Source organism: Ruditapes philippinarum, unplaced genomic scaffold (assembly GCF_026571515.1).
Source record: "Ruditapes philippinarum isolate M1 unplaced genomic scaffold, ASM2657151v2 ctg3_1_1_1_1, whole genome shotgun sequence".
Taxonomy (NCBI): domain Eukaryota; kingdom Metazoa; phylum Mollusca; class Bivalvia; order Venerida; family Veneridae; genus Ruditapes; species Ruditapes philippinarum.
This window is the reverse complement of record NW_026858508.1, coordinates 430,391-445,769: the sequence shown is the minus strand read 5'-3', so window position 1 is coordinate 445,769 and position 15,379 is coordinate 430,391. Positions and strand designations below refer to the sequence as shown.

Here is a 15,379-nt window from a genome sequence, read left to right as displayed (position 1 = left end):
ACTTGATCTGTATACAGTGTTTCTATTACAAATTTATCTTGCTAACTATTTCCCTTTCTAAAGATTGATAAGAATTTTATCTTTTATTATTTATAGCCACCATTTAAGAATAGATTTTGTTAACTTCATAAAAAAGGCAAGCATCTTATTACAACATTAATAATTTTGAACAGTTATACAAATGTACACAGATTGCATGCTAAAACAGTATATCATATATGGTTAAAATTTTCATTATATTCATGATGATTGTGAGAATTAATTATGAATAAATGCATATCGCTGTATGAAACTTACACATTTTTGTGCAGCTTTGTATTCTAAATGTCTTCAATGAGAACTTTAATGATAAGAGCATGTTTCATGGCATAAAACTGTCAAATTTAGAAATGACCCACCTGGTTAAAAACATATTCAATTACTTTTTCAATATTTATTGCCAAATAGCCCTACATATGCCAACAGCAATTCTTAGAGCTGTATTGCCATGCAGGTTTATATTGAATGATTGCTTAAAAACTTTAACTTTTTATAATCAAAACCCTAATTTATAACCCTTATTTATAGCAATTGACAGATACTGGGTAAATGCATTATATAAAATACAAGTTAAATGTTTTAAGGGATTAGGTTAAAAAAAGTTGAATTAAACAAGTGCAAAATGGCAGAGAGGTAAGATAATCTATCAATCTAAGGCACCTACTTGTTAGGATAGAGAGATTGGATACTAAAGGGTGATGGACAATTATCATTATTATCACTTTGATAATTCCATAACAAGTCAGTTAAACAGATATGCCTCTGTCAGGACACTATACATGCTATAACAATTATACATTGTATGCATTACCACACTGAATACAGGTTAATAAGTAGTATAGAGCACTATGCATTATCAAAGCAAAGTAATTGAAATAAAGTGTTTCCTTAATTGCAACGTGCACTTCTCAACCTTCATCTATTTAATAAAACAAGTTGCAGTATTGAACTAATTGTAGTAATCAGCAGATCAACTTGTTTATATTATAAATTTTTTGCAAGTAAAATATTAGTTCATTAATTGCAAGTTTAAGTTAATTTGCATGTAATTACTTTAATTACAGGAATGTAGGATTGGGCCAGGTATAAGGTGGTATTGCAAGTATGCACAATTGTCAAGGATATTGCAACATAAAATTTGGGAACACAGTATCAATAAAAATGATTGAGTCACATACAGGTTAAGAAAAAGCATTCCAATAATGACCAAGATTACTGTATTGCAAATAATTGCTACAATCGCTATATTGCAAATATCAGCTGAGATTATTGTTTTGCAAATAAGGACTGAGATTCCTGAATTGCAATAACTCAGCATAGATAACAAAATTGCAGCTATAAATTATAGTATTGCAAATATAGACGGAGATGTATTGTAAATACAGACTGAGATTACTATATTGCTCATAAAGACTGTGACTATTGTATTGTAGATACAGGAAGAAATATTACTTATTTGCAAGTAATGGATGAAATTACTATTTTGCACATACAAGCTGTAATTAATGAATTGAAAGTAAAGGTTAAATGACTGCATTGCAATAACTGTTGTATGCAATGACTGCTGAGATTACTGTATTGCAAAAACTGCCAAGATTACTGTCTTGCAATGACTGCTAAGATTACTGTATTGCAATTACTGCTTAAATTACTGTTTAATGCAATGACTGCTGAGATTACTGTATTGCAATGACTGCCGAGATTACTGTGTTGCAATGACTGTTAAGATTACTGTATTGCAATAACTGCTTAAATTAATGTTTAATGCAATGACTGGTGAGATTACTGTATTGCAGTAACTGCTTAGATAATTTTATTACAATGACTGCTGAGATAATTGTATTGCAATAATGTTGTGATTACTGTATTGCAATGACTGGTGAGATAACTGTATTGCAATGACTGCTGAGATTACTGCAATGCAATGACTGCTGAGATTACTGCATTGCAATGTCTGCTGAGATGACTGTATTGCAATGACTGCTGAGATTACTGCATTGCAATGACTGCTGAGATTACTGTATTGCAATGACTGCTGAGATTACTGCATTGCAATGATTGCTGAGGTTACTGTATTGCATTACTACGTTGCAATGCCTGCTGCGGTTACTGTTTTGCAATGACTGCTGAGATTACTGTATTCACATTATTGCAATGACTGCTGAGATTACTGTATTGCAATGACTGCTGAGATTACTGCATTGCAATGACTGCTGAGATTACTGTATTGCAATGACTGCTGAGATTACTGTATTGCAATGATTGCTGAGGTTACTGTATTGCATTACTTAGTTGCAATGCCTGCTGAGGTTACTGTATTGCAATGACTGCTGAGATTACTGTATTCACAGTATTGCAATGACTGCTGAGATTACTGTATTGCAATGATTGCTGAGGTTACTGTATTGCATTACTTAGTTGCAATGCCTGCTGAGGTTACTGTATTGCAATGACTGCTGAGATTACTGTATTCACAGTATTGCAATGACTGCTAAGATTACTGTTTTGCAATGACTGCCGATATTACTGTATTGCAATGACTGCTGAGATTACTGTATTGCAATGACTGCTGAGATTACTGTATTGCAATGACTGCTGAGATTACTGTATTGCAATGACTGCTGATATTATATTATTGCAATAACAGTGTTGCAATAACTGTTGTGATTACTGTATAATGCAATTACTGCTGAAATTTCTGTATTACAATAACTGTTAAGGTTTGCATTTTTAAATAGGGCTTGGAATGCTCACATTGCAATTTAATACTTGTACTTATATTGCTGTATTGCATAGTAATATATATGGATTTACTGTACTGCAAGCTTGGATAGTTTTTCCACAATAAAAGTAATCACTGAAGATACATTTTCATACAATTGTCAAGAATTCAAAGTAATGAATGCAATTATTGCTTTGCAAGCTAAGACTGGCATTTCAATATACTAAAAAATATGAAATTCTGTACATAAGCTTTCCTTAAGGATGTAATTTCTGCAATATAGGTCAGAATACTAGAATACTGCAAGATACTTAGTTCCTGTATTACAAAAATTGTAAATTTGCAACAAAGCATATTTGAAATAATTGGACTGTCATTAAGACGCTAGAGTCAGATCATCAAAACTACAAGTGGTTTGAGTGCAAGTTAAGAAAAATTTGCGAATAGTCCCAACTTCTTGGGGTTTTCCCCCTTCTTTTCATCATTCATAACTGACATTGATGACAAACAATAAATGAATTATCCAACCAAGAAAAGGGAGTTTAAAATTTAGGAGACACAGATTTTTTCACTGTTTGAGTTTCTCTCCCTATATAAGGGGTATACCCATCTCATTCACAGAAGAGACAAGATATACCTGTTAATAGAGATGGTAATTATTCTTTTTCTTGATATGAAAATATATAAAATGTTTATATTATATTTAATATATATTTAATTCATATGAACATGAAGTGAACAATTATCATTCATAAAAAATTTGTTATACTTGAAGCAGATCCCTGACAAAAGGTCTGGTAGTAAAAGGTTAAAATATATATAATCACAAAAAAAAATTACCTGATCATTACAGCTTCAACACTGTGCATTAGTTATCAATTAATATCAATTATCACTTGATACCAATTAAGTCACTACATTAACTTCACAATATGTCGAAAAAAATCCTATAACTTTAAGTTTAATCTATTAAGGAAAATAACTTTTTAAACACTTAAAACACACCATTTCAACTCCTAATCCTACAAGTTTTGACCTTAAAAACCCGCAAGTACAACAATCCTTCAATGAACAATATATGAATTAAACCAGGACAGTAAATGGAGTAGGTGTAGAATCGTGATTCAGTAAACTGAATAACCCATGTTATATACGATTAATAACAAGTTACTGTTAATAAATGTTTACATGTAATCTGAGTAAATACACCCGTACCATCTAAAACAAAATCTTTAAAAAAAATCTCGTCCCCTATACAATCAATTGTTCTATCTCATCAAGTCACCGATAAAACAACTTAACCACTTGACAAAAAGATCACTCAATCAACAATTATAAGTATCAATTTTCCAATAGGAAAAAAAATCTCAATTATCATTAATTCAGTAACAGTTGCTCCCCTTTTACTGTGAAACAGTTAACAAAACTGTAAACCTTATAAACTCTGTCATAAACCCATTCACTGTACGTATATATAAACCAATATAAACATTGTACAAATTATTTAGTTCCAATAAATCATATACCTTTTAAAGTCTGTTTCAGTTTGTACAGATATCTGAATGTCGGTGGCCAAATTTGACCAGTTGATATCCATAAGGTCCTCTCAAAATCACTTATTTATAAAGTTCGTCTGCTACCATCAAGTTTTCTTTGTATTAATCCAATAACAATAGATGATTTCTCCTCAATGAACTAATGTCCTTGCTTTAAAATCCAGTATCTGTTTAAACTGTTTTCAGTATCAATGATTATTTACACTGTTAATTGTCCTGATTAATTGATAAAGTGATACCTGTTAACAAAATGACTATCTATCTACTCTTAAACTGCTAGTATGCAGGTGTCTCAATTTTGTAATGTGTAAACACAGTCTGGGCTGTAAACACGCTGATATTGTACACAGAAGAAGTAACTGTATAATAAAGCAGCCAATCAGAGGATCTGAAAACCTATAACAAAGGCCAATCACTCTAGTGTACATTCAATGGGGATTATTGGACAAGGGTAAACAGATGAAATAGCAAATAGAATATCAATAATAAACCTCTAATCTAGAGGTTAACTGATTTGCCAGTTTTTATAGAAAGGTGATAAATATAAATGGTGTTTTAAGGCAATTGAAAGAAATTGTTTGTTGATACATAGCATGATAATAGGGTATATCAGTACAGACCTTTTGTAAGGCAGTTCATTATTGGGTGTATAACGATGAGTTTAAAAGGAAATTAATGTATATCAGATAAGATAAATTTAATAAACGCAGTTATTTAATACGAAACACTACATTAACCTAATTTAATAATATATTTCACCAATTAACACTATTGTAATATTAAAATATATGGAAAATAGATGTATCTTCCATCATTCATATATAGCACTATATGACCACAGCACTACAAGACATTGTTTGTTTCACTGTCAATTAATAGTTAATTAATTATTTAGTTAATTAGCATCATATAAATAAGGACCTATAGGAACTATTGTCCTGTCTATAATTAACAATGGTTTTAAAAGTACAATTAATTTCTAATTTTAGCTACAGATAATCAACTTAATAGGTAACCCACTACATATATTTAAACTTGTGATTGGTATGTATGTTTAAGTTTATGAAGATAAAAATTGAATGTATATTTATACAAAAATGTTATCACATTTAAAAAGACCTTGCTTATAAAAAACTAATCCAGACAACTGTGAACTGTATTTATGTCATCCTTTATTAGTTAATTTACACTCTGGTACTACAAACTGAGGAGTCCGGCTGCTTGAAAATTTAAAGACCAAATTTTAGACATTTATAGAAATGTTTGACGGTTTTCTTTAATTGTATGTATTTAAAGTATTAATTAAGATGTTCACCTAATTCTATAAATGAATGGGTGTATTCATCAAATTTAACTTAAAAATGTTATCAATCTTACATACTTTCAATGATAAATTAGGTAATGTCAAATAACATCCTTTTATTGTTTCAACCGCAAGAAACATTATTCATTAGGAAACTTTGTGCACATTAAAAATATGTGGTATGCAGCAGTCACTAGAATACAGTCAAACACTGATATGATGGCCCATGACACTTAACTCATTTTTGATGTTCATCATGCAAGCATTTTTGTTTGTCAATTAGCAATTTAACAATGACTGTCGGTAGGACAGAATCCTAGACTGTTCTCAGTGCTTGATAGTAAAACAACAGCCTGGTTAATGTAGAATTTTTTACGTTCAAAAGGGCGAAAACATTGTCAAAATCCATGTTAGAATAGTGGGCTTTGGACAGTGACCTTTTACGCTCATAAATGTGTGAAGTTTCCACTTATTTTAACTTATTTCCTTCAGTATATTGCAGATACCTAGTGTGATGCTGACACCAAGGTGCATACAATAGCTCTCCCTATTATTTGACCTAAAAATAAAGTTCAGTTTGTTTTCCCATCATGCATGAAAACAAACCTGATAACTACTTACTACAGACAATTTAACTAAACAGGATTCTTTTCTTTTCCATTTTTGTTTTCAGTGGCACACACAGACTTCTTAAATATGATTAATATAGGCTTTCCACGCTTACTCTGAGGTGTCAACTCACACATTGATTTCACTCATGCCAGCAGGCACATACCAACCGTTGATAAACCAAAAGAAGTAAAGACCAATGTACTACTTCCTTATATCAGATACCATGGCTAGTTACAGTACCATTTGACACATATAATATATTCATCATGAAAAAAGAGCAAATACCAAGTCTTGACAATTGTAAATATTTTATTTATATACTGTACAAAGTTAATGCGCTCGAGGCTTGAAAGCAACACATTATTGGTTCATTTTGCTGACTATACAAAGCTATGGTTTGCATGTTTGACACTAATTCTAGTATTTCTACTGGCTTTCTAATTAGCATGGCAATTATGGAAGTATGTTACAAGCATCTTACATGTCATGCACAGACATTATTATTTATATCATCTTTTAAAACTTAGTGTTGTAGTGATATCATCACAAATTTCCTCCTTTTATTAATAACCTTGTCTCAAATTTAAGAAATAATTCTTAATATTTGTGAAATTAAAAAAAATCTGTTCTTGTTGAATGACAATACAACATCTGTTTGTTTGTTTATTTTGTTTTTATGCCAAATTTTAACACATTTTGGGGGCAGTCCACTTAACCGGCCTTCATGGAAAATTAACTAACCAATTTCACAGTAAGTGACCAACTACTTTTCCCATATGATCAGGGGCACTAGGCAAATGACCATTAGAATCAATGCCCAAGACCAATGTTTGCACTGAATATGGAGCCAGCAACTCTTGGATTATAAATCTGATGCCCTCATTTGTCAAGGAGGAAAAATGAAACATAAAATTGATTGAATAAACAAGGAAATTTAATTAGCAAATAAACAAGGTAATTTAATTAACAAAGAACATTACAAGCTGCATGTATATAGAATTATACAGGAAAATGTTACAGATCTCTAATCATTATCTAATCAATTTAAATCCTACAAAATGCAGAGCATACAAATATACAGTTAAACCTGTGTTAAAGAACACATGCGAAAAATTCACCCTGCAAATAAAGGCCACTCTTCAACAACCCTTCATTGATTAATTAGAACATAAGTGCCTTAAAATAAAGACCACTTGTCTATAAAGATCATGTTTGATCTCTCCTTTGGCTGGCCTGTGTTCACAGGTTTGACTGTTGTTTTTTTCTTCTTGCAGTATAGTACAACCTCGGTATTAAACACCCTTTGTATATACCTTCTCCTCCTAGCTGATAGACTTACAGTGGTATTTATATCTGCTTTACTGATTCTTGATTTGAATTTGGATTTTTTTTTAGATCTTTACTTCAATCATTATTTTAGTAAAAGTATGGGTTATGTAATCATTACATGAAAAGCAAGCATTAATATAGCAAAGTCCTGTGATTCGGAGAATTGTCCATAGCCAATACAATGGACGATATATTATTACAGCTCAGTGCCAGCTAATTTAGAGTCAAATCGAGTAAAGGCCTTTTCCTGACCTTAAATACATAAATGTTAACATACATTTTGCTCCAGAAATGAAGAGATATTGTGACACACTTGTTTTTGCTATATTTCTACCACATTTGGGTTCTTATCTACGTATTCTAATCTAACATAAATAATTAAATCCCACATTTACAAACAGAAGCGCAAAAAACATTGATTTTCAAAGTGGAAAATAATCTCAATATTTCAGACATTTAAAAATCAAATATCAATATCATGCATTGGATTACGCCAATTTACATATTCTATTTTTTTTCTGTTTTCTTAGACATTGACTAGTTAAATATGAAAGTGTGTATTGATTCTAGGCTCATTGCACAATATTATTTGCGTCAAACAAGTGACAGTATAAAATATTTCACTCTATCGGAAATCCTAATCACTACAAATACATCTCTTTGGAAACATCGCTTACAAAGGACTGCAATGTCTATAGCTACAATGCCGTCTACAAGCTTCATCAATAATTTACTGAGTAATGGTTTGCCAACCAACATGTAATAGATTTCAATCAGACGGCAAGATCAGGAGACTATCTTCAACATTGTCATATATAGAAAACAATTGATTTTTCACATCACTAGGTCTAACTGATAGCTGATCTATTATGCAAGTTTAGTGCGATTTCCTGCTGATTTTAAATCATAGCAATTGGTAGTGATGAGAAAGCATATTGTTGCAAAAATATCAACTGCCTACGAACATGCAATATCGAGATTACTGCTGAAGATTTTCCATGTCTGCAATCCAATTAATCAAATTAAAATGTTAATATTTCTCTCTTGATTGGCAAAATCAGGAAGTAAGCTGTTTATAGAGAGGCAGGAAAAAAATGACACAGATTAACAAACAATGATGCATTGCAAATCAAAACTCCCGACTTTTACAATATGATTATCCAAATAGTGACTTCTCCCTGATCCTTTAGCTCAGGAAGATATTCAGTTTTATTAAACAAATTATGAAATCTTGTAGGTGTTCTACCCAACATTATTCTGAGAAATAAGAGAAACTTCAAGCAAAATAAAAACATTTTTAATCTTAAAATAGGTGAAAATTTAAGACCATGCAGTTTGATGATTTTGTTCACACAAGATACTAGATTGTGCAACATCTTTCGCGCCCGCTAGCACCAGCTCAAGCAGTACTCAGTCTTAAACACAAAATGTATAGGAATCAATGATCCAAAAGATACAAAAATTACAAAAGCATTGAGATAAAAAAAGGGCAATACCGGTAGTTTGTTTCCTCATCCTTTTATAATTTATAGCCACAGGGATATTGTTTCAAACTTATGCATTAGTTGCAGTTGTTTCAAAATTCATGCTTTAGTCACAGGGACTTTATTTTTACTTCATACTTTAGTCACTGGGACTTTGTTTCAAAGTTCAAGCTTTAGTCGTAAACTTCATGATTTACTCGCAGGGACTTTATTTAAACTTCATGCTTTAGTCGCTGGGACATTATCTAAACTTCATGCTTTAGTCACAGGGACTTTGTTTAAACTTAATACTTTAGTCACTGGGACTTTGTTTCAAAGCTTTAGTCGTAAACTTCATGATTTACTCGCTGGGACTTTATTTAAACTTTATGTTTTAGTCACATGAACTTTAATGTTTCACACTATGCTTTAGTCATAGGGACTTTATCAAAACTTCATGCTTTTATTAAAACTTATACCACAGTTACTCTAATCTAGTCCAAATCATTTTAATGTATTTCTTTACTTATAAGCACTACATGCTCAAATGCAATCTATCATTATATTTATTATCATGTTGTAAACGTCAATGTCGACATGTTTCAAATATACATGTACATAAAATTAAGTTCAAATTCAATCAAGGTCATTTGTATTACATTAAATTGCAATTAGTCATCAGAAAAAGAAAAATTTAAAGCTAGTTTATTAACACTATTTTGTATAATCCCTTTTGCATATTTAATTTTTTCAACTATTTTGATGCTCTGGGAATTAAATACCTTGTACTTTTATATGTTTATTGCAGTTTATTCCAGAAAAAAAACCCCAAAACAAACAATTATTTAACTGATAAATATTTATCTACATCAAACTTTTAATATGCAAAAATAACAAAACAAAAATTGCAACATATTGCTTTAAAGAATTACTGCTGTTCTTAAGTAGAAATGAAATAAATGTCAAAACCAAACTTAAACACTACAAATAAATTGAACAATTTTACAATCTTACATTATACAGCTTTCAACTCTGTCATCAAGATCGTACATTTTCTAGAACTTATTCTGTTATCATGATTTTTTTCTAATCAAATTGACATTTCAACAATAAATAACACTACAGCTGCACTTGATTTATATATTTCATAAAACAATTAGATTGACAAACAGCTATTGTGCCATGTGGCAATTCTTACAATGATGGTCATATATAATTCATAAAACCAGACTTCTTTATATATCATTGTCTATCGTTTGAATAATAGACTTCAAAACTCATATTTTAATATGAAGAGACAAGAACACTGTCATATTAAATTGCAGGGAAATCTGTAAATGCTTCCTTTGATGCAAAACTACTTTAACCTCTTAAACACACAGCTTTAAGTTGTCTGTGGAAATAGCTTGATTTCTAATGAAAAAGAACAACTGAGCACAAAGTATAAAAAGAAATTAATATTAAATTTGCAATAATGTTTCTAAAAAATGAATTTAATTTGAATTGCACAAAAATGACTTTGAAGATAATTTGTGATCTTTCTATGTTTTTTTTTTCTTTTTTTGTTCTATAATAAACTATCAAAACCTGTTTTGAAATTAAATATATTTATGAAACTGAGTTTCATTAAGTCATGACATCTATTTAACAGACAATCAACATAGAGATGCCCCACTGTTTATTTTGCAATTTTGAAAATTGCACCAGTTGTTATCTCCTCACCACAGTCACAGTTATCTTTAGCTGCAAGATAAGCTTTCATCTAACAACATTCAATACCCAGTAGATTAACCAGATAACCAAATTTGAGTTTATAAGACTTGAAACCTATAGAAACAAAAATCCTTTAGTTTGTCAGTGTCAAATACTCCTTGGCCTGGCTAAATTTATGTAATGTCCTTGAAATCTTTAGGTATTCAGCTTAGCTTGATAGAGTTCAATACAAAGTGACCTGGCTAAATCTGTGTAATGACCTTGTACCCTTTAGTGTTCAATACCAAGTGGCCTGGATAAATCTGTGTAATGACCTTGTAACCTTTAGTGTTCAATACCCAGTGGCCTGGCTAAATCTGTGTAATGACCTTGTAACCTTTAGTGTTCAATACCAAGTGACCTGGCTAAATCTGTGTAATGACCTTGTAACCTTTAGTGTTCAATACCCAGTGGCCTGGCTAAATCTGTGTAATGACCTTGTAACCTTTAGTGTTCAAATACCCGATGGCCTGGCTAAACCTGTGTACTGGCCTTGTAACTGTTAGGCAGCTTGAGTATTCAAAACCCCTCCCCCCGGCCTTAAATTCCTTATCCTGTAATAGACACACCCTGCTAAATGTGACTGGAACATTACTTTATCTATCATATTTACTTAAAATACTTTGGATCAACAATTTTCTTTACAGACATTGTTTTTAGTAAGTCTGAAAAAACTGCTACTTCTTATAGCAACAACATACACAAGAGTGAAACTGATAAAACCCTGTATTCTTGTTAATAGGTTACCAGACAAATAAATAATATTACCCATCTACAAATAATCTGAAATGCCACACCGAATCTTCTTCTAACTATTTGCATTTTGTTTTTAATTATTTTTTTTTCTTCCTGGTAAATTTACCTGAAAACAGGAACAGAGAACATCATTAGAGCTTGTATAAATGAGTCAACACCTCAGACTCAGGAATAAACTGAAACTGAAACTTCTCCTTGATAATTTGTTTATAAAATTTTGGAAGAAAAAAAAATCATGTAATGAAAGGTAAAAATAAAATTCCAACGATCATATATGACTGGATAATGGAATAAGGAAGTTTACAGTGTCTTGAGGACCGGTTTTGAACACTTTTTACTCGACAGGTCAATGCCGAAATTGTCTTTTCTTCACTTGTGCTTATATTCTTTCTGTTATATGGCAACTGTGAGTTGATGGAAATTCTGTTGCTGTTTGTTGCATTGGTCATACTATAGTATTATAGTACTATAGTGGCTATGTCAAACTTACAACAACACTGTTTTGTTAACATTATTTTTATGTTTGTTGCTGTATAAAAATTCCTTGCGATTTTAATTAATGCAGTGATTACTTTCTGTGATATGAAGTAAACTCCTACAATGATACGGACTGAACATAGTATACTAGACTAAATTCAGAAATAAACGTAAACTTTTCTTCTAGTACGAAACCTACTATTATGATGAAGAAAGTTGTCATATATTTCAACCATTTAAAATGATTCAAGGCTTCAAACCTTTTTTTTTCTTCAAATACTAGTATTAATTTATTATAATAACAAAAGTGGAAACTCTTACAATCAGAACATGGAGCATTATGTGTTTATATTTTGTTAATTTTCATCATTTAAGAATCAATACTATTCCAAGTAACAGCTTGGCAAATGCTTTGATCAGAAATTACAACACAAGTTGCACAAGAATAAAAAAAATATTTGTTAATTCTGTTGTCAATAACTAGTTATTTTTCAAATATTTCAGAAAGGAAATTAACACCATAAATTTGAAGAAAAAAAATAAAATTAATCTCTCAATACTATAAAAATTTGTGCATAAAATTCTAAGGAGAAAAAGTTATGCTGATTATGTTGATCACCCACACAAAATAAATGTAAATTATGACACAACACAATATAGATTTAATGTTCCAACACTGTTACAGGCATACAAATTACACTTACATTGTGCCTACACTATAATTATATAACAGTCAAACTGTAACCACACAACATAGGTTTAAATATTATGTCCTGAGTTAATTGTGCCAACACAAAATGGACTAGTATCAACACACTACAGTGTCCACACAACCAACAATATACTAGTAGACAATTGTGCCAACACTATATCAGAGTTAACTGTGCCCACACAAAATAAACTTTAGTAATGTGCAAACACCAAGCATAGCCCACACAACTATAAACTAAGAAACGTCCATAGGACACAAATGCCCCCACAATTCACAATTTATCAGTCTATGGACAATGAATTGTTACACCTCTAGTTTAGTGTGTCCACACAAAACAGACTTAAAACACTGCTCAAAACATATAATAAGACATATAGTGCTGACACCAAACTGAGCTTAATTGTGCCCACACAAAATATACTTACATTTAGTCATACAAAATAGTTCTAGGTTAAGTGGACACAAAACAGACTTGTGCCGTTAAAACGCAATTATACAAAATAGACTTAATATTTAATGCCGTAAAGCAAAAAATGAAATAAATTTTACACATAGTTTAAAATACCCCTGCCTCTCAACCAAGGACTGTGGGTCCAAGCCCTTCAGACTGCGGCCATAACCATAGTTTTTTCATTTCACATCAGTGCAGGTTAGTACCAAGAGTGATTCAAATTAATCTTTTTGTCTCAAATCTAAACCAAGCAAAAATGAATGTATGGAAACAAAATTAAGCTCTGCCCACAAAAAACAGAGTAACATTGTGCCTACACAAAACCGAATCTAAATCAATATCTTAAGTTAATATCAGACCAGCATCGGTGACAATATTTACGTGACAACATTTACGTACCTAACAAATAACTTAGCAGAACGATATCAGCCATGAGGCTATATCTTATTTTAAACACTGATATCAAATTAATCATTTAACCATTTATTCAACATTTAACCTAAATCTTGTTACACACCTTTGTAGGTAATTTTCTCATCTTTTTTTTAGTATGAATAAAATTAAGCTGCATGAGCCAATGCTTCAAATGCCTTTTTATGTCAACTTATTGTCGCGGCTTAATAACTTTTTTATTCTCCCATACAGCGGTGTAATTCAGAATAACTAACACTGTTTATAATGTAAATGAATATCATTTGATGGTAGTATTGATTGTGAAACAGCGACTTGATTTATCAGCCCGGCTGCCTTCTCAAACAATCATATTAACAGATACCGCAATTTTTTTTTTTTATATAAACACACAAAACTTCAAGTCTTTCAGTGTTTTCTATGCACCTAATAATAGCCAAACAAATAAAAGATATCTTTAAAGTTAAATAATAATGGGCAAAACAATTACTCAAATTTTACATCAATGACATTTTAAAAATGATTTTTTAACACTGTGCAAATTTAATTACAAATGTAATGTTTATTAGATAATAAAATCATCATGAACTTGACAGAATTTACTTGTTGGTAATTACATGTATGATAAAGAAGATGTCAAGATATTAATACGCATCACATGTAACCTTTACATTGTAATAACCTTTACGAAAAAACCAAAAAACCGACAAATTATCTAGAGCTTTAGGGCATATAAACAGTGTGCATAACATGTACTTAATCAATCTATCATTTTTGTAACATCTTTATATATCAGGTATTTAGCCTGCAATAAATCTTTTAACTTTCCCAGACAAAAAGTTTACATTATCATTTAAGACATGACTGTACACTTCTAATATTTTTTTCGCATTCCAAAATCTTATAATTCACATGAATTTGATAATGAAATAATTAGTTAAATTTTTTTTATTACAATATTAAAATATCTTCATACAAATGTTTTTACAAATTTCCTATATCCTGTTGTATGTCTATCAGAGGTAAACATGTAATTTATATGATTTATACTCTCTCTAAACAAAAGTATACAACAGTCATATGCTTGTAATGTTAATGCAGGTACTGTTCTTGAATGTACAGTAAACTCATGGTAACATATGAAATCCACAGATGGTCTTTTAATGCAAGTAAACATGTAATACTGATGATTATGGTCTCTCAACAGAGGTAAATGTGATATTGAAACATTTTTAAGCAAGAGTATCATGACTGGTTTAAATGTGAACCCTTGATGTATTGTCTAGATTGCTGTCAATATCTTAAACATGGTCTCTATAAAACAGGAACTGTCGGAGGACAGTAACGCTCGACTATTCGAAAATTTGTCACTAGGGTGTTTCATTGAGTATAATAATGCTTACCTATATGAATACATAAAATTGTCCGAAAAGGTACAAACCCTTCAAGTTTCAATACATTCCCTTCAGTAGTTATGGAGATACAAGCTTACACACAAAAACTTAACCAAGAATTTCTAAGTCGAAAAAGGGGCATTATTATGTAAAAAAGCAAATCAGAGTTATGGGACTTGTGCCAATCATCTAAGATAATCACAGAAAACAAGTGTGTGAAGTTTCAATCCATTCCCTTCAGTAGTTATGGAGATACCAGCTTACACGCAAAAACTTAACCAAGAATTTCTAAGTCGAAAAAGGGGCATTATTATGTAAAAAAGCAAATCAAAGTTATGGGACTTGTGCCAATCATCTTAGATAATCACAGAGAACAAGTGTGTGAAGTTTCAATCCATTCCC

At 31.0% G+C, this 15,379-nt stretch overlaps 1 protein-coding gene across 10 annotated transcripts in view; it reads right to left on the bottom strand.

Annotated features, from left to right (window-relative positions):
- The window catches only part of LOC132753428 (zinc finger MIZ domain-containing protein 1-like), a 250,516-nt gene that overhangs the window by 29,558 nt on the left and 205,579 nt on the right, over window positions 1-15,379 (bottom strand). The window contains exon 1 of one of the 10 annotated variants that reach the window (XM_060743903.1): window positions 4,288-4,595. The exons of 8 other annotated variants lie outside the window; for them this stretch is intronic. In XM_060743903.1, coding sequence (XP_060599886.1) covers window positions 4,288-4,358 — 71 coding nt within the window. In that variant the 5' untranslated portion in view covers window positions 4,359-4,595. Of the gene's footprint in view, window positions 1-3,601; window positions 3,761-4,287; window positions 4,596-15,379 lie in introns of those variants that run through there. One more of the 10 variants, XM_060743905.1, reaches the window with a different exon arrangement.